The sequence below is a fragment of the Scleropages formosus genome, chromosome 23, assembly GCF_900964775.1.
Source record: "Scleropages formosus chromosome 23, fSclFor1.1, whole genome shotgun sequence".
NCBI lineage: Eukaryota > Metazoa > Chordata > Actinopteri > Osteoglossiformes > Osteoglossidae > Scleropages > Scleropages formosus.
Genome location: NC_041828.1, coordinates 6,486,487 through 6,504,409, shown reverse-complemented (window position 1 = coordinate 6,504,409; position 17,923 = coordinate 6,486,487). Strand labels below are relative to the sequence as shown.

Sequence of the window (17,923 nt, the reverse complement as noted above, 5' to 3'; positions counted from 1 at the left end):
TAATTTTAGGAGCTGCTAAACCCATGTTAAGAAAATACCGAACTATGTACATGCGTGATGTTGCCGAGCAAGAACTCCATTGTCTTTCCCTTTGAGTGAGTTTGTGCTCATCAACCTTTGAGTGAATACAGTAGAAACCAATGAAGACAATTATCTGAAAAAGTGCAAACCCAATTATTAGTTTGTCCTTTGGCATCAGCATGGAATGTTCACAAGACTTTGACCTAATCATAATTTATAGCGAGGCTCTCTTTGGAGTTTTCGCTCAGAAATGTCTCAAATAAACGTGATCAATTAGTTGGCGATGTCACTCTTTCTCGACCGCTGACAGTCGTCAGTTCCTGAGTAGGTCGGCGAACTCCGCTGCGGGAGGCCGGCTTGCTGTCATAAGTGAGCGTGCTCGGCGCTCTGGTCACTGTCGCGACTGTCGTCGTTGACCAGGGAGTCCGCAGGGTGCTGGATGCCAGCAATGTTGGAGAACTCGGATGGCAGGAGGGTTCCCTTCTTCACATTGACCAGTTCCTTCTCCCGCGCCAGCGCACCTTGCTGCCCGCCCTTAACCCGCTTCCACTTCATCCTCCTGTTCTGGAACCAGACCTTCACCTGGAACAGGAAATAACAGCTGTAGACGAATGGTGGTAGGGTGGTAGTTAATGTAGTAAAGGTTATCCTGTGACGTAGCCTCCTATTGTACTCTTAAGCTACACAATAGATCCTGCAGTAGTCAAGTGGTTATTGATGATGGATGGATGGATGGATGGATGGATGGATGCAGGGATGGATGGATGGATGGATGGATGGATGGAAAATCTGAATAAAAAGTCTATGGTTCAAAGTGGACAAATGCATTGGCAACGGAAAGAAAAACCGTCAGAGGGATCCTGTAGTTCCAAAGTGCTTTCCGGAACAGCAGTCTCCCATGAAGCATTGCACCCCCGCGTGAGATGAAGTCCGAGTTCTTTCTGAAGCTGTTTTTGTGAACTCCGTCTTCTCGCGTGACTAAGCTGCTCAGATTGAGTTTTATTGGCCTGATAGAGCAAAGCGGAGGGAGACGAGCGTCTGCTTCAGACAGAGAAAGCTCCCAATAAAACACATCCCATCTCTTTTATGGAACTTCATTACAGCGAGGGGGAAAATATCATTATTTGCAACGTCTATGCAAGTCGTCCCTTTTTCCCCACGCCCATGGGAATCCATAAAGTGCGCGGCCGCGATGAGCGCGAGGCTTTCGTCTCGCAGCTATTTCTATGTCTGCAATTATGTGCTGATGTCGCACTCGCATCAAGGCCTGCATCCTTCCCTGAACTCCTGCCTAGTATTTACGTGTCCCAAAATGATGATTAAGCTGTTTCTTAAAACGGCCGGTGCAGACGGGAACCGGACAGACCAGCGACGCTTCCCCGACCATGAGAGAAGACCACTTGGCTCAACCCTTTTCTTTCCATGGTTGGTTTATTTTAAGCAAGGGTCAATGCTGTGACCAGGAAATCAATACTGCGGTGAAAGCTTTTGAGGTTTGCCTTTTTTTGCTTTCGCTGCATGTCATCCATTGAAATTAATTATCTCGTAGACAGGTGAAGCAGCTCACCCATCTGAAGCCCACAATAGAAAGTTGTACTTATTATATGATTACTCTAGTTAATGTTCCTATGGGCTCTGGTTCAGTCCTAGAAAGAAAGAAAACACTGACATTGACCAAATTGTTTATTATTATTATTATTATTATTATTATTATTATTATTATTATTATTATTGCTTACAACATTTACCTGCTACTATTACCTGTTATATTCACTGCTGCATTCAGTTACTGTACAAATATTAATTTGCCATTTCTGACAGCTTTCGGTCACACAAACTGAACCAAAGTGTAGTGCCTCATAGAATAAAAATACACAGTAATTAAACTATGATTTTCTCACTGAGCAGTACAGCACAGCACTGGTAAAATGCAATGTGGATCAGAAAAGATCACTTATACAGTGTTACAGTTCTCATCAGTAATAATTAATGTGTCTCCTCTTTGTGAGCTATTTAACTGCAGGAAATGTAGCTGAAAAGGTCTCAGAAGTCGTCCCGAGACATCAGTATTAACACAAAACACCAGTCTCAAAGAGTACCGCACGTGCGCTTGGTGCAAATATTAACCCTTTAGAATCACAAATGGTCACAGGTAATTACGGTTCCAAAAGAAAAATCGTCATTTGAAAATTGGCACGGCTGCCCTCTCCGAGCCGAGCCGGATCAGAGGCCCACCATCCGGTGTGTCCGGCTCTCGCGCGGCACCCCGGTCAGTACCTATCAGTGATGTCGCTTCCTCTGGTGGACGGCAGCCTTTGGAGCAGAGGATGACCGATACACTCCGGCCAAGACACACACTCGGTTTTTCCGGCCAAGTTTCGGATGTGTGTAAGCGGAAAAAAGAAATCTATAACCCGCTTCGGTCGAAAGCAGCACCGTCCACATCAAAATGAACGATATATATCGTACGGTAGGAGACTTTCTCTGCATGTCAGCTCACACATTTACTGTTGCTCCTTATTTTTAAAACCATTCAGGCAGCTTTTATCAAATGTGGCCTTTTCTTTTCTCCTTCGAATAATGATCATTTCTGACCGTGGTGTCTGGCGTCTCTATGTCGGTACAGTATACGGTACTGGTTTTCTGTACAGAACGCAGAAAGTCACCATGAGACTCAGAACGTGGCAGCAGAGAGGAGATTTAAATATTTCTCTTCCTCATATAGAACATCGTCTCATTCACATCCGAGCCGATTGCCCTTTCGGTAAAGAGTACACATGGCTGACCTCTGCCTTCTAACCCTAACCCTAACCCTAACCCTTCTGCCTTCTCACACCAACCGAGATCTCACACACAGCATCTCGAATCACTCTGGACCCTATGCTGTAATATTCACTGAATGTATATGCATAAATACTGCATAATTACTTACAGCCTGCTCTGATTTAGCGGGTTATGCGGTTCTGGTCCATGACGCCTCACCGCACGGCACCTCCGGCGAACGAAGACGACACCCCCGCCCGCCGCCTTCCTTTTTTGAGCGACTGCTTGACGTCTTCTTTATTGAAGGAGACCGGTCAGAGTGGGATGGGGTTGGGGGGGTGGGGGGGGACACGTGACCTGCCAGACATCACACCTTTCGCCAGAGCCTGTTTCTTGTCTGAGGACGAGAGGGCGCAGGAGCATCTGGGATATGGTATTCGCGCGTCGGACACCTTCCCCTCGCTTTCCCTCGCACCTTCCACAGGGGCAACTTGTGCAGCGGCGCGTTTCGAAACGAACCAGTAAAAAGTGACTAAATGCTCTGGAACTTTCTCCTGCAAAATAGCTCACGTGTGTTTTTTGCACTCGTTTTCAGCTGGAATTCATTTCGACGAAACGGAAAGGTCGGGGACGGCGCAGCCCGTCGTTCCTTAGAGACGGCAGCGAGCGCACCTGTCTCTCCGTGAGGTCAAGGTTCACCGCTATTTCGTATCGCCGCAGCCGCGTCAGGTAGTTGTGGTGCGAGAACTCGGCCTCGAGCTCGCGGATCTGCTCCTTGGTGAACGCCGTCCGCTCCTTCCTGGGTTTGCTGCTCGCGTCGCACTTGTAACTGCCGTCCTGCGAGTCTGAAATGGAAAACAGCGCTTTTTCCAGCAGCCGTTCACTTTCAGAACTGGGGCAAAAGAGTAAAATAAGAAGTGAGTGCGTTATGAACTCAAAGGAGTGAAAAGGGAACTGGTTCCCATTAGTGGCACAATGTTACTGAACGTGAAGCAATTATGGTAAAAAGTCACCTTTTATAACACAATAATCGTATGTGTTTGATCTGCAGGCCTGGGAGTCATTGTGTGTCTGGGCTCAAGCGGAGCTGCAGTGGAGCCCAGTGTCGGTCTGTCCATCTGTCCATCTGTCTTTCCATCTCTCCATCTGTCTATGTCTTTCTATCTCTCCATCTCTCCATCTGTTTGTCCATCTGTCTTTCTATGTCTCCGTCTGTCAATCTGTCTGTTTGTCCATCTGTCTTTCCAGTTGTCCATCTGTCCATTTGTCTTTCCATCTCTCCGTCAGTCTGTCCATCTGTCTGTCTGTTCGTCTGTCTTTCCATCTCTCCATCTGTCTGTCCATCTGTCTGTCCGTCTGTCTATCTGTCTTTCTATGTCTCCGTCTGTCAATCTGTCTGTCTTTCCAGTTGTCCATCTGTCCATTTGTCTTTCCATCTCTCCATCAGTCTGTCCATCTGTCTGTCTGTTCGTCTGTCCGTCTGTCTGTCCATCAGTCTGTCTGACTGACTGCCTGTCTGTCTGTCTGTTTCTGTTTAACCACTTCTCCAGCTCTGACAGTTTTGAGACCTGCAGTCCTATTTCATTCTTTGTTCTCACACCCAGCGCAAACTTTGCTTTGTCCCTCTTCCTTTGTCTAAAGGGTTCTTCTGTCTTCTTTTTCTTTAAAAGCCTCGTCACAGGTGATTCCCCCAGAGACATGAACTGCGAGGCTCTGCTCCCACCCCTCGGTCGTGAAGTGGGTGGTCCAAGGCGAGCTGTAGAGTGGGGTGGGGTGGGGTGGGGTGGGGTGGGGTGCGACCCCTCCAGGGCACCAACCCTTTATCAGCTGTACGTAGAACAATAGCGCGCCTGTTTGGCCTGTGGCAGGGACACCTGGGGGGCAATCCGGGGCCGGACCGGCGCGCGAGGAGCTCCCGCGGCCTGGAGATCCCGGAGCCGCGCCGCCGTTCGAAACGGTCCGAGGACGCGGGCCGAGACGCCGCGGGGACGCTTCAAAGTCCACAAAGAGACACGTTAAACCGGCCGCTCTGTTTTTAACTCTGAACACCAAGGCGGTGAAGCCGGGGCCGCTTTTGTGGGACTCTCGTATAATCCAAAAAGTCGCACTTGCTGAGCTCGGCCTGCGACGCCGGAGACCGTTGCCGGAGCGCTTCGGCTCAGCCGGGGCCCTAATTATGTCCAGACTGTTTTGGTGCTGTCCTCAGAAGACAGATGCTGTTTTTTTCTCAGGTTTTTATTGTGAGAAAAAAGGGCAGAGTGTTAATTTTCTAAACGCGGCTCTCGGCAGCAGACTTTGCGGCTTGTTTTCGGGGCGCGCTACGCTGTCGTCGTCGTGCTGCGAGGCGGCGGAGCCGGCAGTTTAATTAGCGAACGGGTCCCGGCGGCCCTCGGCACGCACAGCCGTAAAAAAAAAATGCGTCACGCTTCGGGGCGGGGGACACGGCGACCGAGGGGGTCTCGGCGGCTGCCACGTCGCAAAGGGAGAACCTCCGTGGCCATCAGCTAATGTAACGTTCATTTCGTTTTCATACATACTTGAAAAGGAAAATAAATCGTTGCCCATTCGCTTAAATAGAAATATTGAACCCTAATTATATTAAATTTTTTTAACCATCCTTTCTTTCTTTTCTTTTTATCTGTCTATAATTATATTATTTTTACTTATTTTCATACCAAGTCTCCTTTTTCCTAAAATATATTAATAAGACATGTATTGCATATATTACAATGTATTATATATAAAATATTGTATATAACTTATATAAATTATATACATTTTATATAAATGCTGGTAGTGTAGTGGTTAGAGCTGCTGCCTTTGGACACAAAGGTCATAGGTTCAAATCCCACCTCCAGCTGTAGTCCTCTTCAGGAAGGTACTTGCCCTGAAGCGCTCCAGTAAAGTTACCCAACTGTATAACGAAACCGGTTTGTGCCGACAGATGATGTGTCTCAGATCCCCTGCGGATTGTGCCGGTCAGTCTCGATTTCTGCTGTGATGTAAAAGTGTCGCGTTCATGTGTGGAATGGTGGTGGTCGGTACAATTGCCCTACTGTGATTTCATGACATTATGCTTCACACTCCAGTTGTTAAAAACAAATGGGTTCAAGTGTTTGTTTCAAATTGTGTCCTGTGCCGCACCTTTATCCAGTTTGCCAGTTCGCACCTGCCTGGAGTCACAACTGCAAAGTTTGCTCACGGAAAACTTTAGAAACTCATGTCAGATGTGAACTGCGGAAACTAGGTGACGTTTTTTTTTGCTCCTTTAGATTTCCTTTATACTTCCTTTATCTTTAACTTTATATTAACTAAAATGTATTTTGTCTTCTTCCCACACGTAGAGCACACTTTGCTTCTAAGCAGCCGGAGGAAAAATAAAAAGTCACCTCTGAAATACTGCAAGCGCCCGGCAATGACAGCCGTGTCACCGTCAGTTACTTCCAGGGGTGTTAAAAAAAGGAAACTGAATATAGAATCTGGAGTATTTCTGGAGGCAGCTGGATATTCCTCCGAGGAGATGAAGCACCGGTCGCTTCCTGCCGCAAAATTCTTAGAAGTTTCCATTAGGAGCCTCGGGACAAGATATGGGATTTAAAGCCACGACCTTTCGGCGCCGAGTCCTTCTGCACGCTGCCTCTGCAGAGGTTTCTCGTCTCCTCCCTTCCACGTGGGGGGCGTCTAGGTTGCCTCGCCGAGACCCCTTCTACGGGCACTTCGCCGACTACGCCCTGCACCGCGGCGCCGGCACTCTGCCTTTCACGGTTGCCGGATCGTTCCTCTCTCTTCTCTCACGCCTGGCGCTCCTTTCAGCAAGCACTTCGCACCCAGCGGGGGTCCCAGCTTCCAGCCCATGACCGTATAACACAAAGCCCCCTGGCATGATACACCTCTGCGGGGGTAACTGCGAAAGAGACCACCGATGAGCCTTTTCCCGGTTAGACGGCGTAGCCCTGGAAACTTCCGGAAACACGGTCACCGAGCCGGCCGCTAAGCCCAGGGACTGAAATACAGGTGCGGGAGTTCCAGCGGCGTCCCGGCAAGCTTTGCGGAGGCGTACACCTGTGAGCTATTAATGGCCTACAGGAAACCGTCACTCTAAATGACCCTTCTGGGGTTGGTTGGGGGGGCGGGGGGCTTGCCGCACTGAGCAAAGACATAAAAACCAAATATTCACATTTCTGAAGCCAGCTCCGCGTCCGCACTCAAATTTCACGTCCACTTTAAAAAGTTTAATATTTGGTTGCGCGATTGTGGAAACAAGAACGTGGCGCAGGAGCCGTTATCGTAGTGTGGATGGAATTATTATTATTATTATTATTATGAGTATTTTTATTGGGGGGGGGCGCGGTGGCGCAGTGCGTTGGACCGGGTCCTGCTCTCTGGTGGGTCTGGGGTTCGAGTCCCGCTTGAGGTGCCTTGCGATGGACTGGCGTCCCGTCCTGGGTCTGTCCCCTCCCTCTCCGGCCTTACGCCCTGAGTTGCCGGGTAGGCTCCGGTTCCCCGCTACCCCGTATGGGACAAGCGGTTCAGAAAATGTGTGTGTGTGTATTATTATTAGGGGGGTGTGGTAGCGCAACGGGCTTTACCGAGTCCTGCTCTCCGGGGGGTCTGGGGTTCAAGTCCTGCTTGGGGTACCTTGCGCCAGACTGGAGTCCCATCCTGGGTGTATCCCTTGCCCCCTGTGTTGCCGGGTTGGGCTCCGGACCCCACTTGGGACAAGCAGTTTCAAACACTGTGTGTGTGTGTGATACTATTATTATTGAATTAAATATGATCTTAATTATGCTGTCCCTGGGGAGCAGGGGGTCTCGGGCCACCCTGGACCCTATGCGGTGCCTGTCTGGAGCCTGTCTGGGAAGAACCGTCACCCCGGCCCGCCCCCAGCCTACACCTCACCCGCGTGGTCCCGCGCTGCCGTAAATCCGGCTGTAAATACTGCGGTAAATACTGAACATCCGTTAAGGCCTCAGCCAAGCTGGACGGGTGTTTTCTTTGGCCCGCAAATAATCGCTTTTACAGGCGAGCTGTTTCTCGGCGCAAGAGCAACCGAAGATGTTTACTCTTTCGGCGAACCACGGTGAGCGCGGTCCTCGGCGACGAGACCCCCGTCGTTCTGCGTCCCAGGGCCTCGTTCACCTTCCCGTCTTTACGGCGGGCACTACGCGTCCTTAGGGTTCCCGTAGAGCGACCCTCCCCTCCCCACGCGTTACTGGGCACATGGCGTTCTCTAGCAATGACTCCAAGGGACGTTCGCGGGTTTAAAGAAATTAACCAAGACTAGAAAAGCTCTTTTTATGAGCTCTGAATGCCATAAAAAAAAATCTCTATGAAACTATCTTCCGCTTTCTTCCCATAACCAGAGCGGTTAGAACCAGCTCTCAAGAGCAGCTTCAGAAAGTGCGGCTTCCGCTCAGAACCGACTGCTTTCGGAACGGACGCTCGCTTAATAAACGTTATGAAATACGAAAATCTTGAACATCTGCGCGTGAATCAGTGTTATTTATTACGCAAAAGGCTCCAAAATTTGGAGAAAAATGAGTACATGCAAATATAATGTTTCAGCTCACAAAACTATTATTATAATTAGATGAATAATAATGAATAATAAACTACGATATATTTAAATAAATCAAATATTGCAGTTTGAACATGCCGTCGCAGGAATAGGCTTCTACGTATTAAAATTCATAATTTCCTTGTCATCATCACTTCTGAAAAATTATTGACTATTTATTGGGTATTTTCAACTTTCGATCTGATTCCGAGGAGGAACGAATATGTGGAGAGACAGAAACTTTGTGTGATGCTGTGAAAGAAGCAGAATAGCAGCGAGATCCTAAATGTGAGGCTGTGTGTGAAAGAGCAGACGGTGCATGTGGGAAGTGGTGCTCAGGTTTCCGCTCTCGGGAATATTTCCTCCGGGATGAAGTGACACATGGACAAGCTGCGCGCACACACACACACACACACACACACACACACTCGGAGGTGCGCGAGAAGGTGTGAACTTCCACAAAAGCTCATTATTAAATTCCACAATCCCCTACTTAACGCCATCGTTTCGTTTCGATTTTTAGAACTTGGTCGACTTCCTAATGCGAAGTTCCAAAATATGAAGAAGGTGCTAATTTCAGTCAGTGAGAACGCATGAAATTATTTATATCAGGCTTGAAATATTACAAATACACAGAAGTAGAGAATACTTAAAATTCGGGCAACATCTGAGGTCAGAGTTGGTCTGTCTAACCTACTAGAACATTTTGAACAGTTCAGCTCTGCCACAAAGGAGGAGGTACAGAAGCACCAAATTAAACCCAAGAAGAAGATTCATTTTAATTCAATAATAATAATAATAATAATGATAACTTCCTTTGGCAGTACTAACAGTTTCAGCTATATTACATAAGAAATTTTTAGAGCGTTAAAATTTTTGGTTCCATTATTAATTTTAGTTCCTTTAAAATGCTGTGCAAGTGGTGAGAGGATCTTACAGATGGTGTCCAATTTGTGTAAATAAATCTAGAATTTAAGCATAATTAGACGTATAGGTGGATCGGTTTAAATATGAAGGAAAGGCAAATGCCAAGATCAACAGAACCCTATCAGCCCAGTGTGGGAAGCACAACCTGTTCGTGCGGTCTCCTCTGTGTGTGTGTGTGTGTGTGTGTGTGTGTGTGTGTGTGTGTGTGTGTGTGTGTGTGTGTGTGTGTGTGTGTGTGTGTGCGCGCACCCTTCAGCGCCCGACTGCGTGTGCGGACCTCGCCTTTCCTCTCGGCGTGGAGGCCTCGTCTCGAGGGCCGAGCTCAGCCAGCATCTGGAAGTTCGTTTTCGGGGAGAGCTTTTCCCTGCGGTTCCCTGCATTCCTGGTTCCGTTTACACAGAAACGCACATGTGGAATATTGCTTAAAATCCCGTTTCAATCTGTCGGGCGAATGTCGTCATCAGTTTTAATGGCGGTGAGAGTTTTAAACACGTCCGGACATCAAGGCGGACCGTTCGGTCCGAGTTTTCCCGTTCGAAAGCGAACGCGTCTGACGGTGGATTATGACCCGAGAGACGTTCCCTGTCTCGCGCTGAGGTGCGTGCCGTTTTTTCGCCGGTCATCGCCTCGTTAACGTGGGCGCCGAGAGATCCTCCGCACGAGCGCCGGGGCCACCGGAGCAGCAGGAGCCCCGCGCCTCTCCTCCCCTTACCTGAGCTGTCGCTTTTCCGCTTGCCGTTCCTCCTGTCGGGGTCGGCCGGGGTCGTCGTCGGGGTTCCGGAGCGCAGGTCCGGGGACGAGGGGCCGGGGGGCGGGGCGCACGGGCCGTGCCGGGCGCCGCTCCGCGGGGGCGGAGGCGAGGGCATCTGGGAGACGTGCCACCCGGGCGCGTGCGGCTGCGACTGCGGAGGAGGGTGGTGGTGGCCCCGGTGGAGCTGCCCGCCAAAGACGGCCCCTTCGCCCGGGTACCCCGGCAGCGCGCAGGGCGGGGAGGCCCCCGGCAGCTCCGGGTACGAGACTCCGCGCTCGGAGTGTCCGTGCGGCGCCAGCGGCGACTGGGCAAAGGCCGAATGCAGGCCCTGCGTGGGGGCGTGGGGCCCCGGGGGGCCGCGGAGGCAGCCAAACAGGCTGTGATCCATCACCGGACGAGACCCGCTCCGGCCAGGGGGACGGGGGAACGAGGACCTCGCCCCAGGCGCGGGGCCTCCTGCCTCCTCCCGGAGGGAAGGCGCGAAGGAAGGCTGCGAAGCGCGCGGCGTCGACGCGCTGCTCCGCCGCTTAGGCTGTCCGCGGTCGGCACGCGGCCGTCGGCACGGGGATCGCAGTCGGCGGGAGAGCGGAGAGCAGCGGCGCGGGGAGCGAGGGAGCCTCTGAGCGCAGGCGCTACGGCGGGAGGCGGCCGAGGAGCCGTTATAAATAGGGTGTAACGTGAGAAGGAGGAGGGCCGGAGCCCAGAGCGTTCTGACCACACAGGGACGGCGCACATCAGCCCGGGCAGAGACTCCGCAGAGCAAGTCGTCTGTTTTGGCCTAGTGAAGTGGGGGCCTCCAGAAGCTGCTTTTGGTCTGTTTTGACACTTCATTTGGGGAGATGTTTACGCAGGCCTGGGGTTAGGGTTAGGGTTAGAATGAGGGCTAGGGTTGGAGTGGGGGTTAGAGTTAGGGTTAGGGTTAGGGTTAGGGGTAGGGTTAAGTTTAGAGTCAGGGTAGGGGTTAGAGTTGGGTTAGGGTTAACAGGTCTTTCGGAACAGTCCATGGTCCACTGTGAGTTGACGCTCAGTCACTGAAAGCCCACGGTCACTTCCTCAGCATCCAGCACTTTCAGTCCTCAGCCCCACCGTATCGCAGCTTCCATTGGGCAGCAGGTGGCACAGCGGTTAGAACTTCCTCCTTGTGCTCCAGGTCAAATCCCACTCCGAGAGCAGGGCCTTTGAGGAAGGTTGTTACCCTTAGTAAACGGGTAAATCGCTCTCAGTAATTTAACACTGCAAACTGCTTTAGATTATAGGGTTAACTGAATAAATAAGTAACACGACATCTCTTGGCGGTAAATGAGACACTGTTCAGTGACGACCGGACCTGGTCTCGTTTTACTGACACCTACAGAACGACAGACGATTTTGGAGCCAAAAGAAGCGCATGCAATTTTTTTTTTTGACTTTCATTTTTCCAGCAATACCACAGCCAGGGACCTATTACTGTGAATAGCCAAAAATGTTGACATGTATGTTGTGCTGGAAATTTAATTAAGAATATATGGTTAAAAGCACACAGACAGTTCCAGAATAATTTGGAAATTTAAGAAAGCACTGTTTCTTTTTCCAGTGTCTATAAACTCCGTAATGATACCTTTTTGCGATTTATAATAATTTAATACTCCAGACAAGATAAAAATCTTAATCTTACATATAAGTGTGTCAGCGTTGTTGCCAGTTATTTTTAATTTTCTTCTTTTAGATTCTTTCATGTCAAAAGTTTTTGTGCTTTTACTGTTTTTTCCCCCCTTTCATGCAAGTGAAATTTTTAGCTTTATGAGCTGAGTTTAAATATGAAAGTGCAGCACATGATAGAGTGGCCACCATAAATTCTGTTTTAAGCGTTGGATTTGGTGGACGTGAGTGGAGCAGCTCGCCGGCCGGCCGGCCTTGTCACCGTGATGTATGTGTCTTTGATTAAATGGGAATGGTTCTGGTCCCGGTCCTGAAGCGCATGTTCCGGCGATGGGACCCTAAGGAACCCGCCGGGGGTTTGGCGCAGACGGGAGCGTCTTCCACGGGAAAGCGCCCCGGTGCCTCTTCGGAGCATGAGCTGGGTGTTAGCGAAGGAACCAAAGCACACCGCAAAGTGGAATAACTCTAGGTTCTCACCTTCAAAAATGTGGCCCGTCGGTCAAATAGTTTCAAAAGGAGCTTCGTTTTCCGCCGTCGTTCGGATGTTCCGGCGAATCACGTGTTTGTGGCCACGCGTCCCACCTGCAGGTTTAGGCGTACGTAGTTAAGGCACTGAGAAACCGAGTTATGAGTCCTTTTGATGGTGGATTTTTGTGTGTTTAAAGTGCACTTTGAAAATGTGGAGCATTTTTTTAAATTGTCTTTTGCTACTTATGCGACATTTTTATTAGTTTTAGTGTGGAACATACACACAGACACACACGCTGTCTGAAACCACTTGTCCCAAGCAGGGTCGCGGTGAACCGGAGCCTAACCCAGCAACACAGGGTGCAAGGCTGGAGGGGGAGGGGACGCACCCCGGACGGGACGCCAGTCCATCGCAAGGTACCCCAAGCAGAATTCGAACCCCAGACCCACCGGAGAGCAGGACCCGGCCAAACCCGACGTGCCACCGCATCCCCCATGTGTGTAATATATGGATCTCTAAATTAATTTTTGGGGTTTCATAATGAATGAAGTAGGAAAGCAGTTATCGGTACACTTTAAGCTGAGAAAAGGTATCTATTGAACGGGGAGGTTAAACGGACGTCTTTCGCTGTGGCCCTTAACCGTCTCGTACAGCTTCGGTCATATTTAAATAAACAGTCGCTTATATTTATGTCCCGTTGAAATATAACCCAAAAGAACATAAAGAGAAAAGGGACACCAGCTGTATGTAACAGGCATTGAGTGCTCAAGTATATTGTTCTTGTAAATCATCACCTGTGATAATTTAATAAAAAATTTGGAAAAAGGATGCAGTTGAAGGATATTATAATGAATATAACTAATTAAGTGCACATTGTGTGTGTCTGTGCATTTCATACTTTAATAGTCTCTGGTTCTTTAAGAAGTATATGAGTATTAATAAGAATATTTATATGGCATATATTCCATGTGCCTTCCCACCATAAGTAATAGTTAAAAACATTTTTATGAGTTATTATTGTGTTAATCCAGTAAGAAAAACAGATATCTAGGCAACAGCAGGGTACAGGATTGTAGGAATCAATTATAAAATTTGTTTAAAAAATTCCCGGTATATCCAGTGCTATACTGAATTCATTTTAAGTATTCAAACTTAAAGTAGTCAACAGTTTTATTTACTTTATCATACAAATTATTAAGAAAAATCTAAAGCAGAAATTTACAATAACTCTATTAACTGTTTACTACTGTAAAGATTTCAAGGAATAGTGTCGTGCAAATAGTTACTTTAAAAATAAGCATTTTTTTTTTTTAGCATTATTAACTAGTCTTTTAAGTAAATGTTTTGCAAAATATGTACAAGCATATTTTTTAACTGGGGAAAATGTCCGTAAATTAATTTCACTCAACATTGCTGATTCTATCTTCAACAAAAAATCTGACCTTTTTTTGCTTAAAATTATTAAATATTATTGTATTATTTATTGCATTGTATTAGATGTACATATAATTTTTAAAAAAGCAATCTTAGTCGACATCAGCAGGACAGGGTCCTGGTTTTCATAATTGTTCCATAACGGAGAATGGTCCACAGCGGTGCTCTTCTTACTGCGTCCAAGGCTTCTGAAAAGTTTCTATCTTGTTCCAGTTTTTTCATTTCTTCTGCAGTCATCTGCTACATAGTGAATGCATTGTACAATGTGTGTGTAGCACTGGTGCCTCACAGCTCCAAGGATGTGTGTTCAAATGTGGCTTCGGATTCAGCTCAACATGTGTCGAGTTTGCTCTGGTTTCCTCCCACAGTCTGAAGCCATGTGTTTCAGGTGAGCTGATGACTCTAAATTGCGTGCGTGCGTGCGTGCGTGTGTGTGTGTGGGTGTACACTGCTCTGCACTACAGACCAGTGAATCACTGCAGGGCACTCAGTACACTGTTCTTTACCCCGGATAAGGGTGCTTAATACTAGTTAATAATCACTCTGTGTCACTTGGGAGAAAAGCTGCTAAATGAATAAATGTAAATTCACACTATGTGTGTTTCAAAGAGCGCGGCGTCCACCTGATTAGTTCCACAAAGCTTTTTCAGTACGTCTCAATAGCGGCACGACTCTGTCCCCAGACTCCTGCCAAAGACATTTTAATGAACAAGACCCCTGACCGACGCCTTAGTTGTGGGTTTGGCTTTTTGAGAAGGAGCCAGGCCTTGCATGAGTGAATGACTCTCAAACAATACATCTGAAATATTGCACGTTCGCAGGAAAATAAATCAGCTCCCACATGGCGGGAAGGCGGCACGCAGAACGCAAAGGGCACACAACGCTCCGGCGCTCCGTCCAGCAGGAGAAACTCAAGAAGACACAATTAAGTGGGTGTCACTCTCTCCATCGTCTCACTGCACCGCCAGTTCCTTTCTGGTGCAGCATTAAGAAATAATTCATATGTGGATTAAACCTCGAGTCCTTCCAGCGCTAACAACAGTCTGTGTGTCTCCTCTTGGCTCCAGCTCAGCCGCAGTTTGGCTCTGCTCATCTCAGCAGTGCAGAACGCTCTTGTTACCACAGTAACTCGCCTTTGCCTTCATAAATTAGTGATCAAACAGCTTTGCTGTTTTATGATGGTGTGTTCTGAAAACAGTGAATATTCAGCCCTTCCTGTAGAGTTCTGTGACTGGGAGAGGGTTTCACTGGACCTGCTTTGAGAAGCTGGTCTGGGCTCCGCCGTGAGGCATCGGGGCAGTGTGACCCGTGCCGGAGCGTGTTGCTACCATATGTTTAGGTGGTAAAAGCAAAATTTGGCCCATATTTTACACAAACTTATGTTTAGTTTATTGGTTTATAATTCAAAAAGTTTTACCTGGAAAGATGTGACTGTCAAAACACATATGACCATTTTTACCATTTTTACCAGGGCACATTACTACACGAAGGAGTCTGACAGGCAAGAAGGAGGTGATTGTGACAGGTGGTGTGATGGTGTGATTTATGCAGCTGTCAGATCAGGAGGGAAATGGGTCTGAAAGATATGGGCTTTGACACCCTTCTTGAATGCTGGCAGGGACTCAGCAGCTCTGAGGGACAGAGGGAGCTGATTCTACAAGTCTTCTGGCATAGATCTGTGCGATGGCCGCATTTCAGAACATTTGCTTTTAATCGCTTTCGGGAACTTGACAAAAAAACGCATTCATCTGTTTGCATTGCATTTTCATAAGGTGCAGCATAAACAGAAACCCCACAAAGAATGTACTTATTAATATTCATGAGGGTCTTTGAAGGGATGAGCAGAACGAGGCAAGGCCAGCAGCATATTTCTCGCTCATGCTTTTGTTGTGAATTCAGTGCTTAAAGATGAATGTATGAAAGGATGAATGGATGGATGGAATGGAGGTTTTGTGCCTCAGGAAACTGGCGCTGCACCCGTTCAGTCTGGGAAATCCTTCTTTACCCCGGTGCACTTTTTTGGGCTCTAATTTGTTTCTGGTTCCAACAGAACCTGCTGGTGCATAATATCAGCTGCCTTGCAGGACCATTCCTGCACTCCTCTCTGTTGGCAGTCCAACATATTGTTTTAATAACATTAATCAGTTATTAAAGTGAACCCAGCGTTTTATGATTTAATGGCTTCCTTCTCCGTTTAGTCGCCCCTGAGCGCTTACCAAGTGCCTAAATCGTATTTTACTCTGCTAGTGTGACTTTGCATTCATTTTTTCCTTCAGGTCTGACATGAGTCGTTTATTATTTACTGAGCATTCATGTACTCGTCCATCCCTCCATTATCAATAGCAGCCTTGTCCCAGGCAGGGTCACGGTGGCCAGGAGCCTATCATGGGAGCACATATGGTGTGAGGTAGGGAACTCCCTGAATGGGACCCACACACACACACACACACGCGCACACACACACACACACACACACACACACGATGAGCAGTTTAAAGCCATCCGTTCGCCTGAAATACATGCCCTCGGATTGTGGGAGGAAACCAGAGCACCCAGGGAAACCCACACAAACACAGGAATAACATGCAAATTCCACCCAAGCTGAGCCAGATTCAAATCCACACTTGAACTCAGAGTCCAGGAGGTGCGAGACAGCAGCGCTACCCCGTACCGCCATGAATTAACGGGCAGAAGAATATCTCACATTTTCCTCTTTTAAATCTCCTACAGCGTCATGTACTATTATCTTGACAAAGTTTCAGTTAACGAAGTATTTCCATATCTTTGATTCATTATGAGTTATTTTACTTATTTAAGCACAGCCTTCAAGGCTTTGGAGCAGTTAAAGCCAGTGAGAATGTTCAGTGCATGGTTATTGTGGGAACACTGACCCCTGCTGGTTGGTGTGGACGCTGCACACCAGGTGAGGAGGTGAGACACTCCTGAGCACCTGTCCAAGCTGCAGGTGATGTCTGCACCAGTGATGCTTTGTGTCTTTCTGGGTTTTACATGGTAGCTTGTTGTCTTTCGCTGCCTCTGCATGTCAAGCCACATCTGGAAACATCTCTCATTCATGTGAAACAATTGGCATGATTTATATCATTGCGCTGCGCTCATTAAGAGGGGAGGAAGTGGAAAGTGAAGCGAACTGCAGCCATGTGTAAATCATGCCTTTGAAACCTCCTCGTGGTTTACGTTCTCATTCTCCCTCTAACCAAAGCTGTTGTTTTGCGAGAACCGCGCGGCAACAACCCAGACAAGGTGCCAGGACGTGCGCCTGTGAACACGACCCTTTCAGACCCTGTTCATCCTGCTGCCAGCTCTCAGAACTCTCCAAATTCATCTCTTTTCCCTGAAATAGTACCGCAAAGACTCTGTGCAGCGGCGCTGCGTATGTATCCGTCCAAAAATTGGAACTAGGCTGTGACTGACTGGTGTTCCATCCAGGGAGTACCCTGCCTCACATCCTGTGCTTCCAGGATAGGCTCCGGACCACCACGGCCCTGCATCAGGGAAGCGATCATTGATGGTGAAATAATAGATAATCAATTAAGACTCATAATTAGATTGATTTTAACTTGAATAAAATATTTCTTTGTGTGGTTATCATCTCAAAGGATAATTTGTAAACAGCTCTTTGGGGAGCTCAAGGTCAAAATCAGCTCAAGTCTTCTGCACTTTCATCTCATCATCTCCACCCCTTGCCACGTATCACAACACTCTAAACCCCCCCCATGGTTCTGCATTTTCTCAGTTAGTCCATTTAAGTATTTTTGCTGCACCTGAGTCCCATCATCTACTCAGGAGCTGATGGTAAATGAGCAGGTGGGTGTGGCTTCACAGGTATTAACTATATAATACAGTTTTTAAATTGTGAATGACTGGTTTAAACTTTTAATCATACTCATGATTTTATGTATATGTATCTCTGTAGATACATATAAAAGCACTGAGCAGATAGCATGTCAGGGGAGAAACAAAGCAGCATGCATGCACCTCCGGTAGAAGTTTCCAACCCCCCCCCCCCCCTTATCCTTTACCATCCATCCATCCATCCATCCATCCATCCACCCACCCACCCATCCAAACTGCTATGAGCTTCCACAGTGGGGGACCAGAGAGTGAGGGAAGGGTCAGAACAGGAAAGAATTGGTCTACTCAGATTGATATGGGAAAGGCCCAGATGTGATGGCAACAGACAGCTGGGGGACCAAGCAAGCGAAAGTCCTGGAGGGAGAGGGAACGAGCGAAGTCGGAAAGGTAAGAAGGCGGGAAGGGAGGACTGAACCCTAAAATGCAGTTTTTGCACTCCGGACAGTTCCTACGCGTCATTTCGACGGGATTCCTAACGCTCGCTGAGCGG

General features: G+C 48.0%; 1 protein-coding gene across 1 annotated transcript; it reads right to left on the bottom strand.

Annotated features, from left to right (window-relative positions):
• Window positions 1-306: 306 nt before the first annotated feature.
• LOC108935595 (homeobox protein MOX-2-like) lies at window positions 307-10,407 on the bottom strand. Its single transcript, XM_029248495.1, has 3 exons — window positions 9,981-10,407; window positions 3,457-3,629; window positions 307-603 (listed from the first exon to the last, which is right to left on the bottom strand). The coding sequence occupies exons 1-3, from the start codon at window positions 10,405-10,407 to the stop codon at window positions 385-387; spliced, it is 819 nt and encodes a 272-aa protein (XP_029104328.1). The 3' UTR covers window positions 307-384.
• Between the last annotated feature and the right edge of the window lie 7,516 nt (window positions 10,408-17,923).

Bases quoted from the DNA above. Each gene is read 5' to 3' on its own strand.
- LOC108935595 (XM_029248495.1), bottom strand. From the start codon at position 10,407: ATGGATCACAGCCTGTTTGGCTGCCTCCGCGGCCCCCCGGGGCCCCAC. The intron at 3,630-9,980 runs GTAAGGGGAGGA...TTTCCATTTCAG, and splicing joins GCGGAAAAGCGACAGCTCAG to ACTCGCAGGACGGCAGTTAC. The intron at 604-3,456 runs GTGCGCTCGCTG...TTCCTGTTCCAG, and splicing joins TTGACCTCACGGAGAGACAG to GTGAAGGTCTGGTTCCAGAA.